The 23,689-nt window shown below is 50.8% G+C and overlaps 1 protein-coding gene across 1 annotated transcript in view; it reads left to right on the top strand.

Moving 5' to 3' along the window:
- Positions 1-404: 404 nt before the first annotated feature.
- Positions 405-23,689, top strand: part of LOC144954556 (M-phase inducer phosphatase 2-like) — a 34,013-nt gene continuing 10,728 nt past the window's right edge. The window contains exons 1-4 of the mRNA XM_078885027.1: positions 405-512; positions 12,012-12,074; positions 21,660-21,758; positions 22,533-22,666. Of these exons, the coding sequence (XP_078741153.1) occupies positions 438-512; positions 12,012-12,074; positions 21,660-21,758; positions 22,533-22,666 (371 nt within the window). The 5' untranslated portion in view covers positions 405-437. The remainder of the gene's footprint in view (positions 513-12,011; positions 12,075-21,659; positions 21,759-22,532; positions 22,667-23,689) is intronic.

The following is a 23,689-nucleotide window of genomic DNA, read 5'->3' as shown; positions in this document are numbered from 1 at the left end:
CACCCACCCCACCCACCCTCCCCACCCACCCCCCACCCACCCCACCTACCCTCCCCACCCACCCTCCCCACCATCCCCACCCACCCTCCCCACCCTCCCCACCCACCCCACCCCACCCACCCTCCCCACCCCACCCACCCTCCCCACCCACCCCACCCACCCACCCCACCCACCTACCCCACCTACCCCACCCACCCTCCCCACCCACCCCACCCACCCTCCCCACCCACCCCACCCACCCTCCCCACCCACCCCACCCACCCCACCTACCCTCCCCACCCACCCTCCCACCCACCCCACCCACCCTCCCCACCCCACCCACCCACCCCACCTACCTCCCCACCCACCCTCCCCACCCCACCCTCCCCACCCTCCCCACCCACCCTCCCCACCCTCCCCACCCTCTCCGCCACCCCCAGGGTGTGCGCAGGAAGTCCATGTCGGCCTGCGATGACATCACTCTGCTGTTGGAGGTCTCCCCAGACCGCTCTCTCATTGGGGACTTCACCAGAGTGAGCCACAGCTCGCAGCTGGGTACCACACGATACCCGTACCCTACACGATACCCGTACCCTACCCCATACCCGTACCCTACACGATACCCTACACGATACCCGTACCCTACACGATACCCGTACCCTACCCGATACCCGTACCCTACCCGATACCCGTACCCTACCGATACCCGTACCCTACCCCATACCCGTACCCTACCCCATACCCGTACCCTACCCCATACCCGTACCCTACCCCATACCCGTACCCTACCCCATACCCGTACCCTACCCCATACCCGTACCCTACACGATACCCGTACCCTACACGATACCCGTACCCTACCCGATACCCGTACCCTACACGATACCCGTACCCTACACGATACCCGTACCCTACCGATACCCGTACCCTACACGATACCCTACCCCATACCCGTACCCTACCCCATACCCGTACCCTACACGATACCCGTACCCTACACGATACCCGTACCCTACACGATACCCGTACCCTACACGATACCCGTACCCTACACGATACCCGTACCCTACACGATACCCGTACCCTACACGATACCCGTACCCTACCCCATACCCGTACCCTACCCCATACCCGTACCCTACACGATACCCGTACCCTACACAATACCCGTACCCTACCCGATACCCGTACCCTACACAATACCCGTACCCTACCCCATACCCGTACCCTACACGATACCCGTACCCTACACAATACCCGTACCCTACCCCATACCCGTACCCTACACGATACCCGTACCCTACACGATACCCGTACCCTACACGATACCCGTACCCTACCCCATACCCGTACCCTACACGATACCCGTACCCTACACGATACCCGTACCCTACCCCATACCCGTACCCTACACGATACCCGTACCCTACACAATACCCGTACCCTACACAATACCCGTACCCTACCCGTACCCTACCGATACCCGTACCCTACACAATACCCGTACCCTACACAATACCCGTACCCTACCCGTACCCTACCGATACCCGTACCCTACACAATACCCGTACCCTACACAATACCCGTACCCTACCCGTACCCTACACGATACCCGTACCCTACACAATACCCGTACCCTACACAATACCCGTACCCTACCAGATACCCGTACCCTACCCGGTACCCGTACCCTACACGATACCCGTACCCTACCCCATACCCGTACCCTACACGATACCCGTACCCTACACGATACCCGTACCCTACCCCATACCCGTACCCTACACGATACCCGTACCCTACACGATACCCGTACCCTACCCCATACCCGTACCCTACACAATACCCGTACCCTACACAATACCCGTACCCTACACAATACCCGTACCCTACACAATACCCGTACCCTACCCGTACCCTACCGATACCCGTACCCTACACAATACCCGTACCCTACACAATACCCGTACCCTACCCGTACCCTACCGATACCCGTACCCTACACAATACCCGTACCCTACACAATACCCGTACCCTACCCGTACCCTACACGATACCCGTACCCTACACAATACCCGTACCCTACACGATACCCGTACCCTACACGATACCCGTACCCTACCCCATACCCGTACCCTACACAATACCCGTACCCTACACGATACCCGTACCCTACACGATACCCGTACCCTACACAATACCCGTACCCTACACAATACCCGTACCCTACACAATACCCGTACCCTACACAATACCCGTACCCTACACGATACCCGTACCCTACACGATACCCGTACCCTACACGATACCCGTACCCTACACGATACCCGTACCCTACCGATACCCGTACCCTACACAATACCCGTACCCTACACAATACCCGTACCCTACCCGATACCCGTACCCTACCCGATACCCGTACCCTACACGATACCCGTACCCTACACGATACCCGTACCCTACACGATACCCGTACCCTACACGATACCCGTACCCTACACGTACGATACCCGTACCCTACCTGTACCCTACCCGATAATCGTACCCTACCTGGTACCCCTACCCGATACCCGTACCCTACACAATACCCGTACCCTACCCGTACGGTACCCGTACCCTACCCGATACCCGTACCCTACCAGATACCCGTACCCTACCCGTACCCTACCAGATACCCGTACCCTACCCGGTACCCGTACCCTACCCGGTACCCTACCCGATACCCGGGTACCCTACCCGATACCCGGCTACCCTACCCGATACCCGTACCCTACCCGATACCCGTACCCGTACCCGATACGGGTAGCCGTTTGCGACCCTGGTGCGGCCGGGTACGGGTACGGGTAGACCGTGAGTCACTGGTGCGTCACCGTCTGTCACTCATCTCCCAACGTCTTGTCTCTTCTCACAATTCAAGTTCCTAGAATCAACCCACCCGCGCCTGCAACAACGTGGCTTCATCACAGAGGTCGCAATCGGGTTCCCGATACCCGTACCCTACCCGGCCGGGTACGGGTAGGGTGCGACCGGGTACGGGTAGACCGTGAGTCACTGGTGAGTCACCGTGAGTCACTCATTTCCCAACGTCTTGTCTCTTCTCACAATTCAAGTTCCTAGAATGAACCCACCCGCGCCTGCAACAACGTGGCTTCATCCCAGAGGTCGCAACCGGGTACCCGATACCCGTACGGGTGTAGGGTACGGCCGGGTACGGGTACCCGTTTTCGACCCTGGTGCGGCCGGGTACGGGTAAGGAATCGAAACCCGTTTGCGAAACTCTGACACGGATAGATGCAGCCTCTAAGGTAGTTCTCCAAGTGGGCAGCAGCTGTTCATCGACACTGTAATGGTGAATGCACACGGCAGGATTCGGCAGGTTGGAGTGGGGGGCTCCCGGCTTGAATCCGTGCGGGTGAATTGCCCAGATGTTCGAGTTTCAACATGAAGCGTCTCATCAGCAGCAGATGTTCGTTGATGCGTTTCAACATGAAGCGTCTCATCAGCAGGAGGTGTTCGTTGATGGGTTTCAACATGAAGCGTCTCATCAGCAGGAGATGTTCGTTGATGCGTTTCAACATGAAGCGTCTCATCAGCAGCAGATGTTCGTTGATGCGTTTCAACATGAAGCGTCTCATCAGCAGGAGATGTTCGTTGATGCGTTTCGACATGAAGCGTCTCATCAGCAGCAGATGTTCGTTGATGCGTTTCAACATGAAGCGTCTCATCAGCAGCAGATGTTCGTTGATGCGTTTCAACATGAAGCGTCTCATCAGCAGCAGATGTTCGTTGATGGGTTTCAACATGAAGCGTCTCATCAGCAGCAGATGTTCGTTGATGCGTTTCAACATGAAGCGTCTCATCAGCAGCAGATGTTCGTTGATGCGTTTCGCCATGAAGCGTCTCATCAGCAGCAGATGTTCGTTGATGCGTTTCGCCATGAAGCGTCTCATCAGCAGCAGATGTTCGTTGATGCGTTTCGCCATGAAGCGTCTCATCAGCAGCAGGTGTTCGTTGATGCGTTTCGCCATGAAGCGTCTCATCAGCAGCAGATGTTCGTTGATGCGTTTCGCCATGAAGCGTCTCATCAGCAGGAGATGTTCGTTGATGCGTTTCGCCATGAAGCGTCTCATCAGCAGCAGATGTTCGTTGATGCGTTTCGCCATGAAGCGTCTCATCAGCAGGAGATGTTCGTTGATGCGTTTCAACATGAAGCGTCTCATCAGCAGCAGATGTTCGTTGATGCGTTTCAACATGAAGCGTCTCATCAGCAGGAGATGTTCGTTGATGCGTTTCAACATGAAGCGTCTCATCAGCAGGAGATGTTCGTTGATGCGTTTCAACATGAAGCGTCTCATCAGCTGGAGATGTTCGTTGATGCGTTTCAACATGAAGCGTCTCATCAGCAGGAGATGTTCGTTGATGCATTTCAACATGAAGCGTCTCATCAGCAGCAGATGTTCGTTGATGCGTTTCGACGTGAAGCGTCTCATCAGCAGCAGGTGTTCGTTGATGCGTTTCAACATGAAGCGTCTCATCAGCAGGAGATGTTCGTTGATGGGTTTCGACATGAAGCGTCTCATCAGCTGGAGATGTTCGTTGATGCGTTTCAACATGAAGCGTCTCATCAGCAGGAAATGTTCGTTGATGGGTTTCGACATGAAGCGTCTCATCAGCTGGAGATGTTCGTTGATGCGTTTCAACATGAAGCGTCTCATCAGCAGGAGATGTTCGTTGATGCGTTTCAACATGAAGCGTCTCATCAGCAGGAGATGTTCGTTGATGCGTTTCGCCATGAAGCGTCTCATCAGCAGCAGATGTTCGTTGATGCGTTTCAACATGAAGCGTCTCATCAGCAGGAGATGTTCGTTGATGCGTTTCGCCATGAAGCGTCTCATCAGCAGCAGATGTTCGTTGATGCGTTTCAACATGAAGCGTCTCATCAGCAGGAGATGTTCGTTGATGCGTTTCAACATGAAGCGTCTCATCAGCAGGAGATGTTCGTTGATGCGTTTCGCCATGAAGCGTCTCATCAGCAGCAGATGTTCGTTGATGCGTTTCAACATGAAGCGTCTCATCAGCAGGAGATGTTCGTTGATGCGTTTCAACATGAAGCGTCTCATCAGCAGCAGGTGTTCGTTGATGCGTTTCAACATGAAGCGTCTCATCAGCAGGAGATGTTCGTTGATGCGTTTCAACATGAAGCATCTCATCAGCAGCAGATGTTCGTTGATGCGTTTCAACATGAAGCGTCTCATCAGCAGGAGATGTTCGTTGATGCGTTTCAACATGAAGCGTCTCATCAGCAGCAGGTGTTCGTTGATGCGTTTCAACATGAAGCGTCTCATCAGCAGCAGGTGTTCGTTGATGCGTTTCAACATGAAGCGTCTCATCAGCTGGAGATGTTCGTTGATGCGTTTCAACATGAAGCGTCTCATCAGCTGGAGATGTTCGTTGATGCGTTTCAACATGAAGCGTCTCATCAGCTGGAGATGTTCGTTGATGCGTTTCAACATGAAGCGTCTCATCAGCTGGAGATGTTCGTTGATGCGTTTCAACATGAAGCGTCTCATCAGCAGGAGGTGTTCGTTGATGGGTTTCAACATGAAGCGTCTCATCAGCAGGAGATGTTCGTTGATGCGTTTCAACATGAAGCGTCTCATCAGCAGCAGATGTTCGTTGATGGGTTTCAACATGAAGCGTCTCATCAGCAGGAGATGTTCGTTGATGCGTTTCGACATGAAGCGTCTCATCAGCAGGAGATGTTCGTTGATGCGTTTCAACATGAAGCGTCTCATCAGCAGCAGATGTTCGTTGATGCGTTTCGACATGAAGCGTCTCATCAGCAGGAGGTGTTCGTTGATGCGTTTCAACATGAAGCGTCTCATCAGCAGCAGATGTTCGTTGATGCGTTTCAACATGAAGCGTCTCATCAGCAGGAGGTGTTCGTTGATGCGTTTCAACATGAAGCGTCTCATCAGCAGCAGATGTTCGTTGATGCGTTTCAACATGAAGCGTCTCATCAGCAGGAGATGTTCGTTGATGCGTTTCAACATGAAGCGTCTCATCAGCAGCAGATGTTCGTTGATGCGTTTCAACATGAAGCGTCTCATCAGCAGGAGGTGTTCGTTGATGCGTTTCAACATGAAGCGTCTCATCAGCAGCAGATGTTCGTTGATGCGTTTCAACATGAAGCGTCTCATCAGCAGCAGATGTTCGTTGATGCGTTTCAACATGAAGCGTCTCATCAGCAGGAGGTGTTCGTTGATGCGTTTCAACATGAAGCGTCTCATCAGCAGGAGATGTTCGTTGATGGGTTTCGACATTAAGCGTCTCATCAGCAGGAGATGTTCGTTGATGCGTTTCGCCATGAAGCGTCTCATCAGCAGCAGATGTTCGTTGATGCGTTTCAACATGAAGCGTCTCATCAGCAGGAGATGTTCGTTGATGCGTTTCAACATGAAGCGTCTCATCAGCAGGAGATGTTCGTTGATGCGTTTCGCCATGAAGCGTCTCATCAGCAGCAGATGTTCGTTGATGCGTTTCAACATGAAGCGTCTCATCAGCAGGAGATGTTCGTTGATGCGTTTCAACATGAAGCGTCTCATCAGCAGCAGGTGTTCGTTGATGCGTTTCAACATGAAGCGTCTCATCAGCAGGAGATGTTCGTTGATGCGTTTCTACATGAAGCGTCTCATCAGCAGGAGATGTTCGTTGATGCGTTTCAACATGAAGCGTCTCATCAGCAGCAGATGTTCGTTGATGAGTTTCAACATGAAGCTTCTCATCAGCAGGAGATGTTCGTTGATGCGTTTCAACATGAAGCGTCTCATCAGCAGGAGATGTTCGTTGATGCGTTTCAACATGAAGCGTCTCATCAGCAGCAGATGTTCGTTGATGCGTTTCAACATGAAGCGTCTCATCAGCAGGAGATGTTCGTTGATGCGTTTCGCCATGAAGCGTCTCATCAGCAGCAGATGTTCGTTGATGCGTTTCAACATGAAGCGTCTCATCAGCAGGAGATGTTCGTTGATGCGTTTCAACATGAAGCGTCTCATCAGCAGGAGATGTTCGTTGATGCGTTTCGCCATGAAGCGTCTCATCAGCAGCAGATGTTCGTTGATGCGTTTCAACATGAAGCGTCTCATCAGCAGGAGATGTTCGTTGATGCGTTTCAACATGAAGCGTCTCATCAGCAGCAGGTGTTCGTTGATGCGTTTCAACATGAAGCGTCTCATCAGCAGGAGATGTTCGTTGATGCGTTTCAACATGAAGCGTCTCATCAGCTGGAGATGTTCGTTGATGCGTTTCAACATGAAGCGTCTCATCAGCTGGAGATGTTCGTTGATGCGTTTCAACATGAAGCGTCTCATCAGCTGGAGATGTTCGTTGATGCGTTTCAACATGAAGCGTCTCATCAGCAGGAGATGTTCGTTGATGGGTTTCGACATGAAGCGTCTCATCAGCAGGAGATGTTCGTTGATGCGTTTCGCCATGAAGCGTCTCATCAGCAGCAGATGTTCGTTGATGCGTTTCAACATGAAGCGTCTCATCAGCAGGAGATGTTCGTTGATGCGTTTCAACATGAAGCGTCTCATCAGCAGGAGATGTTCGTTGATGCGTTTCGCCATGAAGCGTCTCATCAGCAGCAGATGTTCGTTGATGGGTTTCAACATGAAGCGTCTCATCAGCAGGAGATGTTCGTTGATGCATTTCTACATGAAGCGTCTCATCAGCAGGAGATGTTCGTTGATGCGTTTCAACATGAAGCGTCTCATCAGCAGCAGATGTTCGTTGATGAGTTTCAACATGAAGCTTCTCATCAGCAGGAGATGTTCGTTGATGCGTTTCAACATGAAGCGTCTCATCAGCAGGAGATGTTCGTTGATGCGTTTCAACATGAAGCGTCTCATCAGCAGCAGATGTTCGTTGATGCGTTTCAACATGAAGCGTCTCATCAGCAGGAGATGTTCGTTGATGCGTTTCGCCATGAAGCGTCTCATCAGCAGCAGATGTTCGTTGATGCGTTTCAACATGAAGCGTCTCATCAGCAGGAGATGTTCGTTGATGCGTTTCAACATGAAGCGTCTCATCAGCAGCAGGTGTTCGTTGATGCGTTTCAACATGAAGCGTCTCATCAGCAGGAGATGTTCGTTGATGCGTTTCTACATGAAGCGTCTCATCAGCAGGAGATGTTCGTTGATGCGTTTCAACATGAAGCGTCTCATCAGCAGCAGATGTTCGTTGATGAGTTTCAACATGAAGCTTCTCATCAGCAGGAGATGTTCGTTGATGCGTTTCAACATGAAGCGTCTCATCAGCAGGAGATGTTCGTTGATGCGTTTCAACATGAAGCGTCTCATCAGGAGCAGGTGTTCGTTGATGCGTTTCAACATGAAGCGTCTCATCAGCAGGAGTTGTTCGTTGATGCGTTTCAACATGAAGCGTCTCATCAGCTGGAGATGTTCGTTGATGAGTTTCAACATGAAGCGTCTCATCAGCAGCAGATGTTCGTTGATGCGTTTCAACATGAAGCGTCTCATCAGCAGGAGATGTTCGTTGATGCGTTTCAACATGAAGCGTCTCATCAGCAGGAGATGTTCGTTGATGAGTTTCAACATGAAGCGTCTCATCAGCAGGAGATGTTCGTTGATGCGTTTCAACATGAAGCGTCTCATCAGGAGCAGGTGTTCGTTGATGCGTTTCAACATGAAGCGTCTCATCAGCAGGAGTTGTTCGTTGATGCGTTTCAACATGAAGCGTCTCAGCAGCAGGAGATGTTCGTTGATGCGTTTCAACATGAAGCGTCTCAGCAGCAGCAGATGTTCGTTGATGGGTTTCGACATGAAGCGTCTCATCAGCAGCAGATGTTCGTTGATGCGTTTCAACATGAAGCGTCTCATCAGCAGGAGATGTTCGTTGATGCGTTTCAACATGAAGCGTCTCATCAGCAGCAGATGTTCGTTGATGCGTTTCAACATGAAGCGTCTCATCAGCAGGAGATGTTCGTTGATGCGTTTCAACATGAAGCGTCTCATCAGCAGCAGATGTTCGTTGATGCGTTTCAACATGAAGCGTCTCATCAGCAGCAGATGTTCGTTGATGCGTTTCAACATGAAGCGTCTCATCAGCAGCAGATGTTCGTTGATGCGTTTCAACATGAAGCGTCTCATCAGCAGGAGATGTTCGTTGATGCGTTTCAACATGAAGCGTCTCATCAGCAGCAGATGTTCGTTGATGCGTTTCAACATGAAGCGTCTCATCAGCAGCAGATGTTCGTTGATGGGTTTCAACATGAAGCGTCTCATCAGCAGCAGGTGTTCGTTGATGCGTTTCGACATGAAGCGTCTCATCAGCAGCAGGTGTTCGTTGATGCGTTTCGACATGAAGCGTCTCATCAGCAGCAGATGTTCGTTGATGCGTTTCAACATGAAGCGTCTCATCAGCAGCAGATGTTCGTTGATGCGTTTCAACATGAAGCGTCTCATCAGCAGCAGATGTTCGTTGATGCGTTTCAACATGAAGCGTCTCATCAGCAGCAGATGTTCGTTGATGAGTTTCAACATGAAGCGTCTCATCAGCAGCAGATGTTCGTTGATGGGTTTCAACATGAAGCGTCTCATCAGCTGGAGATGTTCGTTGATGAGTTTCAACATGAAGCGTCTCATCAGCAGCAGATGTTCGTTGATGCGTTTCAACATGAAGCGTCTCATCAGCAGGAGATGTTCGTTGATGCGTTTCAACATGAAGCGTCTCATCAGCAGGAGATGTTCGTTGATGAGTTTCAACATGAAGCGTCTCATCAGCAGGAGATGTTCGTTGATGCGTTTCAACATGAAGCGTCTCATCAGGAGCAGGTGTTCGTTGATGCGTTTCAACATGAAGCGTCTCATCAGCAGGAGTTGTTCGTTGATGCGTTTCAACATGAAGCGTCTCAGCAGCAGGAGATGTTCGTTGATGCGTTTCAACATGAAGCGTCTCAGCAGCAGCAGATGTTCGTTGATGGGTTTCGACATGAAGCGTCTCATCAGCAGCAGATGTTCGTTGATGCGTTTCAACATGAAGCGTCTCATCAGCAGCAGATGTTCGTTGATGCGTTTCAACATGAAGCGTCTCATCAGCAGGAGATGTTCGTTGATGCGTTTCAACATGAAGCGTCTCATCAGCAGCAGATGTTCGTTGATGGGTTTCAACATGAAGCGTCTCATCAGCAGGAGATGTTCGTTGATGCGTTTCAACATGAAGCGTCTCATCAGCAGCAGATGTTCGTTGATGCGTTTCAACATGAAGCGTCTCATCAGCAGCAGATGTTCGTTGATGCGTTTCAACATGAAGCGTCTCATCAGCAGCAGATGTTCGTTGATGGGTTTCAACATGAAGCGTCTCATCAGCAGCAGATGTTCGTTGATGGGTTTCAACATGAAGCGTCTCATCAGCAGGAGATGTTCGTTGATGCGTTTCAACATGAAGCGTCTCATCAGCAGGAGATGTTCGTTGATGCGTTTCAACATGAAGCGTCTCATCAGCAGCAGATGTTCGTTGATGCGTTTCAACATGAAGCGTCTCATCAGCAGCAGGTGTTCGTTGATGCGTTTCAACATGAAGCGTCTCATCAGCAGCAGGTGTTCGTTGATGGGTTTCAACATGAAGTGTCTCATCAGCAGCAGATGTTCGTTGATGCGTTTCGCCATGAAGCGTCTCATCAGCAGCAGATGTTTGTTGATGCGTTTCAACATGAAGCGTCTCATCAGCAGCAGATGTTCGTTGATGCGTTTCAACATGAAGCGTCTCATCAGCAGCAGATGTTCGTTGATGCGTTTCAACATGAAGCGTCTCATCAGCAGCAGATGTTCGTTGATGCGTTTCAACATGAAGCGTCTCATCAGCAGCAGGTGTTCGTTGATGCGTTTCAACATGAAGCGTCTCATCAGCAGCAGATGTTCGTTGATGCGTTTCAACATGAAGCGTCTCATCAGCAGCAGGTGTTCGTTGATGCGTTTCAACATGAAGCGTCTCATCAGCAGCAGATGTTCGTTGATGCGTTTCAACATGAAGCGTCTCATCAGCAGCAGATGTTCGTTGATGCGTTTCAACATGAAGCGTCTCATCAGCAGGAGGTGTTCGTTGATGCGTTTCGCCATGAAGCGTCTCATCAGCAGCAGATGTTCTTTGATGCGTTTCAACATGAAGCGTCTCATCAGCAGGAGATGTTCGTTGATGCGTTTCAACATGAAGCGTCTCATCAGCAGCAGATGTTCGTTGATGCGTTTCAACATGAAGCGTCTCATCAGCAGCAGATGTTCGTTGATGCGTTTCGCCATGAAGCGTCTCATCAGCAGCAGATGTTCGTTGATGCGTTTCAACATGAAGCGTCTCATCAGCAGCAGATGTTCGTTGATGAGTTTCAACATGAAGCGTCTCATCAGCAGCAGATGTTCGTTGATGCGTTTCAACATGAAGCGTCTCATCAGCAGCAGATGTTCGTTGATGCGTTTCAACATGAAGCGTCTCATCAGCAGCAGATGTTCGTTGATGCGTTTCAACATGAAGCGTCTCATCAGCAGCAGGTGTTCGTTGATGCGTTTCGCCATGAAGCGTCTCATCAGCAGCAGATGTTCGTTGATGCGTTTCGCCATGAAGCGTCTCATCAGCAGCAGATGTTCGTTGATGCGTTTCGCCATGAAGCGTCTCATCAGCAGCAGATGTTCGTTGATGCGTTTCGCCATGAAGCGTCTCATCAGCAGCAGATGTTCGTTGATGCGTTTCGCCATGAAGCGTCTCATCAGCAGCAGATGTTCGTTGATGCGTTTCGCCATGAAGCGTCTCATCAGCAGCAGGTGTTCGTTGATGCGTTTCGCCATGAAGCGTCTCATCAGCAGCAGATGTTCGTTGATGCGTTTCGCCATGAAGCGTCTCATCAGCAGCAGGTGTTCGTTGATGCGTTTCGCCATGAAGCGTCTCATCAGCAGCAGATGTTCGTTGATGCGTTTCGCCATGAAGCGTCTCATCAGCAGCGTGTGTCTCTCTCTGCACAGCCGCACATACTGCCCCTGGTGTCTGGGAAAGATGAAAGCCTCAAATACGTCTCAGCTGACACGGTGACCCTCACACACACACACGCCTCACATGCCGCGTACACACCATGCACACGCCATACACACGCCATACACACACTACACACACCATGCACACGCCATACACACACACTACACACCATACAAACACACTACACACACACTACACACCATGCACACGCCGCGTACACACCATGCACACGCCATGCACACGCCGCACGCGCCATACACACACACTGCACACCATGCACACGCCATACACACACACTACACACCATACAAACACACTACACACACACTACACACCATGCACACGCCATACACACCATACACACACACTACACACCATGCACACACCATACACTACACACACACACCATGCACACACCATACACACACACTACACACACACACCATGCACACGCCATACACACACACTACACACACCATGCACACACCATACACACACACTACACACACCATGCACACACCATACACACACACTACACACACCATGCACACACCATACACACACACTACACACCATACACACGCCATACACACACACTACACACCATGCACACACCATACACACACTACACACCATGCACACACCATACACACACACTACACACCATACACACACCATACACACACTACACACCATGCACACACTACACACCATACACACACCATACACACACACTGCACACCATACACACACCATACACACACACTACACACCATACACACACCATACACACACTACACACCATACACACACACTACACACCATACACACACCATACACACACTACACACCATGCACACACCATACACACACACTACACACCATACACACACCATACACACACACTGCACGCCATACACACACCATACACACCATACACACACCATACACACACACTACACACCATACACACACACTGCACACCATACACACACCATACACACACACACTGCACACCATGCACACACCATACACACACACTGCACACCATACACACACCATACACACACACACTACACACCATGCACACACCATACACACACACTACACACCATGCACACACCATACACACACACTACACACCATGCACACGCCATACACACACACTACACACCATGCACACGCCATACACACACACTACACACCATGCACACACCATACACACACTACACACCATGCACACACCATACACACACACTACACACACACACCATGCACACACCATACACACACACTACACACACACACCATGCACACGCCATACACACACACTACACACACCATGCACACACCATACACACACACTACACACACCATGCACACACCATACACACACACTACACACCATGCACACACCATACACACACACTACACACCATGCACACACCATACACACACACTACACACCATGCACACACCATACACACACTACACACCATGCACACACCATACACACACACTACACACCATACACACACCATACACACACTACACACCATGCACACACCATACACACACACTACACACCATACACACACACTGCACACCATACACACACCATACACACACACTACACACCATACACACCATGCACACACCATACACACACACTACACACCATGCACACACCATGCACACACACTACACACCATGCACACACCATACACACACACTACACACCATGCACACACCATGCACACACACTACACACCATGCACACGCCATACACACACACTACACACCATGCACACGCCATACACACACACTACACACCATGCACACGCCATACACACACACTACACACCATACACACACTACACACCATACACACGCCATACACACACACTACACACCATGCACACGTCATACACACACACTACACACCATACACACACTACACACCATACACACGCCATACACACACACTACACACCATACACACGCCACACACACACTACACACCATACACACACACTACACACCATGCACACACACTACACACCATACACACACCATACACACACACTACACACCATGCACACACACTACACACCATACACACACCATACACACACACTACACACCATGCACACACACTACACACCATGCACACGCCATACACACACACTACACACCATGCACACGCCATACACACACACTACACACCATGCACACACCATACACACACACTACACACCATGCACACGCCATACACACACACTACACACCATGCACACACACTACACACCATACACACACACTACACACCATGCACACGCCATACACACACACTACACACCATACACACACACTACACACCATACACACGCCATACACACACACTACACACCATGCACACACACTACACACCATACACACGCCATACACACACACTACACACCATGCACACACACTACACACCATGCACACGCCATACACACACACTACACACCATACACACACCATACACACACACTACACACCATGCACACACACTACACACCATACACACCATACACACGCCATACACACACACTACACACCATGCACACACACTACACACCATGCACACGCCATACACACACACTACACACCATGCACACGCCATACACACACACTACACACCATGCACACACCATACACACACACTACACACCATGCACACGCCATACACACACACTACACACCATGCACACACACTACACACCATACACACCATACACACACACTACACACCATGCACACGCCATACACACACACTACACACCATGCACACGCCATACACACACACTACACACCATACACACGCCATACACACACACTACACACCATACACACACACTACACACCATGCACACGCCATACACACACACTACACACCATACACACACACTACACACCATGCACACACCATACACGCACACTACACACCATGCACACACACTACACACCATGCACACGCCATACACACACACTACACACCATGCACACACACTACACACCATGCACACGCCATACACACACACTACACACCATGCACACGCCATACACACACACTACACACCATGCACACACCATACACACACACTACACACCATACACACGCCATACACACACACTACACACCATGCACACACACTACACACCATACACACGCCATACACACACACTACACACCATGCACACACACTACACACCATGCACACGCCATACACACACCATACACACACACTACACACCATGCACACACTACACACCATACACACACACTACACACCATACACACACACTACACACACACTACACACCATGCACACACTACACACCATACACACACACTACACACCATGCACACACCATACACACACACTACACACCATGCACACGCTATACACACACACCACACACCATGCACACACCATACACACACACTACACACCATACACACGCCATACACACACACTACACACACACTACACACCATACACACGCCATACACACACTACACACACACTACACACACACTACACACCATACACACGCCATACACACACACTACACACACACTACACACCATACACACACACTACACACCATGCACACACCATACACACACACCATACACACACACTACACGCCATACACACGCCATACACACGCCATACACACACCATACACACACCATACACACACCATACACACACACTACACACACACTACACACCATACACACGCCATACACACACACTACACGCCATACACACGCCATGCACACACCATACACACACACTACACACACCATGCACACACCATACACACACACTACACACCATGCACACACCATACACACACACTACACACCATGCACACACCATACACACACTACACACCATGCACACACCATACACACACACTACACACCATACACACACCATACACACACTACACACCATGCACACACCATACACACACACTACACACCATACACACACACTGCACACCATACACACACCATACACACACACTACACACCATACACACCATGCACACACCATACACACACACTACACACCATGCACACACCATGCACACACACTACACACCATGCACACACCATACACACACACTACACACCATGCACACACCATGCACACACACTACACACCATGCACACGCCATACACACACACTACACACCATGCACACACCATGCACACACACTGCACACCATGCACACGCCATGCACACACACTACACACCATACACACACTACACACCATACACACGCCATACACACACACTACACACCATGCACACACACTACACACCATACACACACACTACACACCATGCACACGCCATACACACACACTACACACCATACACACACACTACACACCATACACACGCCATACACACACACTACACACCATGCACACACACTACACACCATACACACGCCATACACACACACTACACACCATGCACACACACTACACACCATGCACACGCCATACACACACACTACACACCATACACACACCATACACACCATACACACACACTACACACCATGCACACACACTACACACCATACACACCATACACACGCCATACACACACACTACACACCATGCACACACACTACACACCATGCACACGCCATACACACACACTACACACCATGCACACGCCATACACACACACTACACACCATGCACACACCATACACACACACTACACACCATGCACACGCCATACACACACACTACACACCATGCACACACACTACACACCATACACACCATACACACACACTACACACCATGCACACGCCATACACACACACTACACACCATACACACACACTACACACCATGCACACACACTACACACCATACACACACACTACACACCATGCACACGCCATACACACACACTACACACCATACACACACACTACACACCATGCACACACCATACACGCACACACCATACACACGCCATACACACACACTACACACCATGCACACACACTACACACCATACACACGCCATACACACACACTACACACCATGCACACACACTACACACCATGCACACGCCATACACACACCATACACACACACTACACACCATGCACACACTACACACCATACACACACACTACACACCATACACACACACTACACACACACTACACACCATGCACACACTACACACCATACACACACACTACACACCATGCACACACCATACACACACACTACACACCATGCACACGCTATACACACACACCACACACCATGCACACACCATACACACACACTACACACCATACACACGCCATACACACACACTACACACACACTACACACCATACACACGCCATACACACACTACACACACACTACACACCATACACACGCCATACACACACACTACACACACACTACACACCATACACACACCATACACACACACTACACACCATGCACACACCATACACACACACCATACACACACACTACACGCCATACACACGCCATACACACGCCATACACACACCATACACACACCATACACACACACTACACACACACTACACACCATACACACGCCATACACACACACTACACGCCATACACACGCCATGCACACACCATACACACACACTACACACACCATGCACACACCATACACACACACTACACACCATGCACACACCATACACACACACTACACACCATGCACACACCATACACACACTACACACCATGCACACACCATACACACACACTACACACCATACACACACCATACACACACTACACACCATGCACACACCATACACACACACTACACACCATACACACACACTGCACACCATACACACACCATACACACACACTACACACCATACACACCATGCACACACCATACACACACACTACACACCATGCACACACCATGCACACACACTACACACCATGCACACACCATACACACACACTACACACCATGCACACACCATGCACACACACTACACACCATGCACACGCCATACACACACACTACACACCATGCACACACCATGCACACACACTGCACACCATGCACACGCCATACACACACACTACACACCATACACACACTACACACCATACACACGCCATACACACACACTACACACCATACACACACTACACACCATACACACGCCATACACACACACTACACACCATACACACACTACACACCATGCACACACACTACACACCATACACACACACTACACACACACTACACACCATGCACACGTCATACACACACACTACACACCATACACACACTACACACCATACACACGCCATACACACACACTACACACCATACACACACACTACACACCATGCACACACACTACACACCATACACACACCATACACACACACTACACACCATGCACACACACTACACACCATACACACACCATACACACACACTACACACCATGCACACACACTACACACCATGCACACGCCATACACACACACTACACACCATGCACACGCCATACACACACACTACACACCATGCACACACCATGCACACACACTACACACCATGCACACGCCATACACACACACTACACACCATGCACACGCCATACACACACACTACACACCATGCACACACACTACACACCATACACACACCATACACACACACTACACACCATGCACACGCCATACACACACACTACACACCATGCACACACACTACACACCATACACACACACTACACACCATGCACACGCCATACACACACACTACACACCATGCACACACCATACACGCACACACCATACACACGCCATACACACACACTACACACCATGCACACACACTACACACCATACACACGCCATACACACACACTACACACCATGCACACACACTACACACCATGCACACGCCATACACACACACTACACACCATACACACACCATACACACACACTACACACCATGCACACACTACACACCATACACACACACTACACACCATACACACACACTACACACACACTACACACCATGCACACACTACACACCATACACACACACTACACACCATGCACACGCTATACACACACACCACACACCATGCACACACCATACACACACACTACACACCATGCACACACCATACACACACACTACACACCATGCACACGCTATACACACACACCACACACCATGCACACACCATACACACACACTACACACCATGCACACGCTATACACACACACCACACACCATGCACACGCCATACACACACACTACACACCATACACACGCCATACACACACACTACACACACACTACACACCATGCACACGCCATACACACACACTACACACACACTACACACCATACACACACCATACACACACACTACACACCATGCACACACCATACACACACACCATACACACACCATACACACACACTACACGCCATACACACGCCATACACACGCCATACACACACCATACACACACACTACACACACACTACACACCATACACACGCCATACACACACACTACACGCCATACACACGCCATGCACACACCATACACACACACTACACACCATACACACACCATACACACACCATACACACACACTACACACCATGCACACACCATACACACACACTACACACCATGCACACACACTACACACCATACACACACCATACACACACACTACACACCATACACACACCATACACACACACTACACACCATACACACGCCATACACACACACTACACACCATGCACACACCATACACACACACTACACACCATGCACACGCCATACACTACACACCATACACACACCATACACACACCATACACACACTGCACACCATACACACACACTGCACACCATACACACACACTACACACCATACACACACACTACACACCATACACACCATACACACACACTACACACCATGCACACACCATACACACACACTACACACCATGCACACGCCATACACACACACTACACACCATACACACGCCATACACACACACTACACACCATGCACACGCCATACACACACACTACACACCATACACACGCCATACACACACACTACACACCATACACACACCATACACACACACTACACACACACTGCACACCATGCGCACACCATGCACACACCATACACACACACTACACACCATACGCACACACTACACACACACTACACACCATGCACACGCCATACACACACACTACACACACACGCACACTACACAATACACTACACACCACACACCATACACACGCACACTACACACCGTACACACAACACACTACACACCACACACACGCCAAATGCACTACACACGCACACCGCACACCACACACACACCGCACACACACACACCGCACACACACACACACCACACACACACACCACACACACACCACACACACACCACACACACACCTCACTCTACACACACACCGCACACACACACCCACACACACACCACACACACACCACACACACACCACACACACACCACACACACACCTCACTCTACACACACACCGCACACACACACCACACACACCACACACACACACACCGTACACACCACACACACACCACACACACACCACACACATCACTCTACACACACACCGCACACACACATACACACACACCACACACACCATACACATACACACACACACCGCACACACGCCACACCACACACACCCCACCCACACGCACACTACACTCACACACATACACCACACACACACACACCACACACACACATACACCACACACACCACACACACACACACCACACACCCACCCCACACACCCACCATACACACACACCATACACACCCACCATGCACACACCACACAAACACACACACCACACACACACCACACACACACACACCACACACACACACCACACACACCACACACACACACCACACACACACACCATACACCCCCCTCCAACCCCCCAAACCGAGAAATAAAAACACACTTTGTGTATGTGTCTGTGTGTGTTTTGGTGTGTGTATCTTTGCGTATGTGCTTGTGTCCGTGTCTTCGTTTGCGTCTGTGTCATTGTGTGTGTCTGTGTTTGTCTGTGTATCTGTCTGCCTGTGCGTGTCTGTGTCTGTGTGTGTCTGTCTGCCTGTGCGTGTGTGTCTGTCTGTCTGTCTGTGCGTGTGTGTGTGTCTGCCTGTGCGTGTGTGTGTGTCTGCCTGTGCGTGTGTGTGTGCCTGTGTGTGTGTCATTGTGTGTGTGTGTGTCTGTGTGTGTCTGTGTGTGTGTGTCTGTGTGTGTGTGTCATTGTGTGTGTGTGTCTGTGCCTGTGTGTGTGTGTCTGTGTCATTGTGTGTGTGTGTCATTGTGTGTGTGTGTGTCTGTGTGTGTCTGTGTGTGTCTGTGTGTGTCTGTGTGTGTCTGTGTGTGTCTGTGTGTGTCTGTGTGCGTGTGTGCGCCATCAGCTGAGCCTGTTGCTGACGGGGGAGTTCAGCGACACCGTTGAACGCTTCCTCGTCATCGACTGTCGCTACCCCTACGAGTTCCATGGGGGCCACATCAAGGTGTGTGACTGTGTGTGTGTGTCTGTGTGTGTGTGTGTCTGTGTGTGTGTGTGACTGTGTGTGTGTGTGACTGTGTGTGTGTGTGACTGTGTGTGTGTGTGACTGTGTGTGTGTATGTGTGTGTGTGTGTGACTGTGTGTGTGTATGTGTGTGTGCGTGACTGTGTGTGTGTATGTGTGTGTGCGTGACTGTGTGTGTGTATGTGTGTGTGCGTGACTGTGTGTGTGTGTCTGTGTGTCTGTGTGTGTGTGTCTGTGTGTGTGTGTCTACCTGTCTGTGTGTGTGGCTGTGTGTCTGTGTGTGTGTATCTGTGTGTGTGTCTGTGTGTGACTGTGTGTGTGTGTATCTGTGTATATATGTGTGTGTGTATGTGTGTGTGTGTCTACCTGTGTGTGTCTGTGTGTGTCTGTGTGTGTGTGTGTATCTGTGTGTGTCTGTGTGTGTCTGTGTGTGTGTCTGTGTGTGTCTGTGTGTGTGTGTGTATCTGTGTGTGTCTCTCTGTGTGTGTGTCTCTGTGTGTGTGTGTGTGTGTCTGTGTGTGTATCTGTGTGTATCTGTATGTATCTCTATGTGTCTGTGTGTATGTATCTGTGTGTGTGTGACTGTGTGTGTGTGTCTCTGTGTGTCTGTGTGTGTGACTGTGTGTGTGTGTCTCTGTGTGTCTGTGTGTGTGTCTGTGTGTGTGTGTCTCTGTGTGTCTGTGTGTGTGTCTGTGTGTGTGTGTCTCTGTGTGTGTGTGTCTCTGTGTGTGTGTGTGTCTGTGTGTGCGTGTAGGGAGCGCTGAACGTGGTGACGGAGGGCGATGCTCTTGGCCAGCTGCTCGTGAGCCCTCTGCAGCCCTCGGAGCCCCGCAAGCGAGTCGTGCTCGTGTTCCACTGCGAGTTCTCCTCCGAGAGGGGGCCACGCATGTGAGCCGATCACCCACTCACTCACTCAGTCACTCGCTCAGTCACTCGCTCACTCGCTCGCTCACCCACTCACTCACTCACCCAGTCACTCACGCACTCACCCAGTCACTCACCCAGTCACTCACTCACCCAGTCACTCACTCACTCGCTCACTCACTCGCTCGCTCACCCACTCACTCACTCACTCACCCAGTCACTCACTCACTCACCCAGTCACCCACCCACCCAGTCACCCACCCAGTCACTCACCCAGTCACTCACTCACTCACCCACTCACTCACCCACCCACCCACTTACTCACCCACCCACCCACTCACTCAGTCACTCACTCAGTCACTCACTCACCCAGTCACTCACCCAGTCACTCTCACCCAGTCACCCAGTCACTCACTCACTCACTCGCTCGCTCACTCACCCAGTCACTCACCCAGTCACTCACCCACTCGCTCACTCGCTCACCCAGTCACCCAGTCACTCACCCACTCACCCACTCACTCACCCACTCACTCACCCACCCACTCACCCACCCACTCACCCAGTCACTCACCCACTCACTCGCTCACCCACTCACTCACCCACCCACCCACTTACTCACCCACCCACCCACTCACTCACTCACCCACCCACTCACTCACTCACCCACTCACTCACCCACCCACCCACTCACCCACCCACTCACCAAGTCACTCACCCACTCACTCACTCGCTCACCCACTCACTCACCCACCCACCCACTTACTCACCCACCCACCCACTCACTCAGTCACTCACTCAGTCACTCACTCACCCAGTCACTCACCCAGTCACTCTCACCCAGTCACCCAGTCACTCACTCACTCACTCGCTCGCTCACTCACCCAGTCACTCACCCAGTCACTCACCCAGTCACTCACCCACTCGCTCACCCAGTCACCCAGTCACTCACTCACTCACCCACTCACTCACCCACTCACTCACCCACTCACCCACTCACTCACCCACTCACTCACCCACCCACTCACCCACCCACTCACCCAGTCACTC

Source organism: Lampetra fluviatilis, unplaced genomic scaffold (genome assembly GCF_964198595.1).
Source record: "Lampetra fluviatilis unplaced genomic scaffold, kcLamFluv1.1 SCAFFOLD_146, whole genome shotgun sequence".
NCBI lineage: Eukaryota > Metazoa > Chordata > Hyperoartia > Petromyzontiformes > Petromyzontidae > Lampetra > Lampetra fluviatilis.
This window is presented reverse-complemented; position numbering and strand designations above follow the sequence as displayed.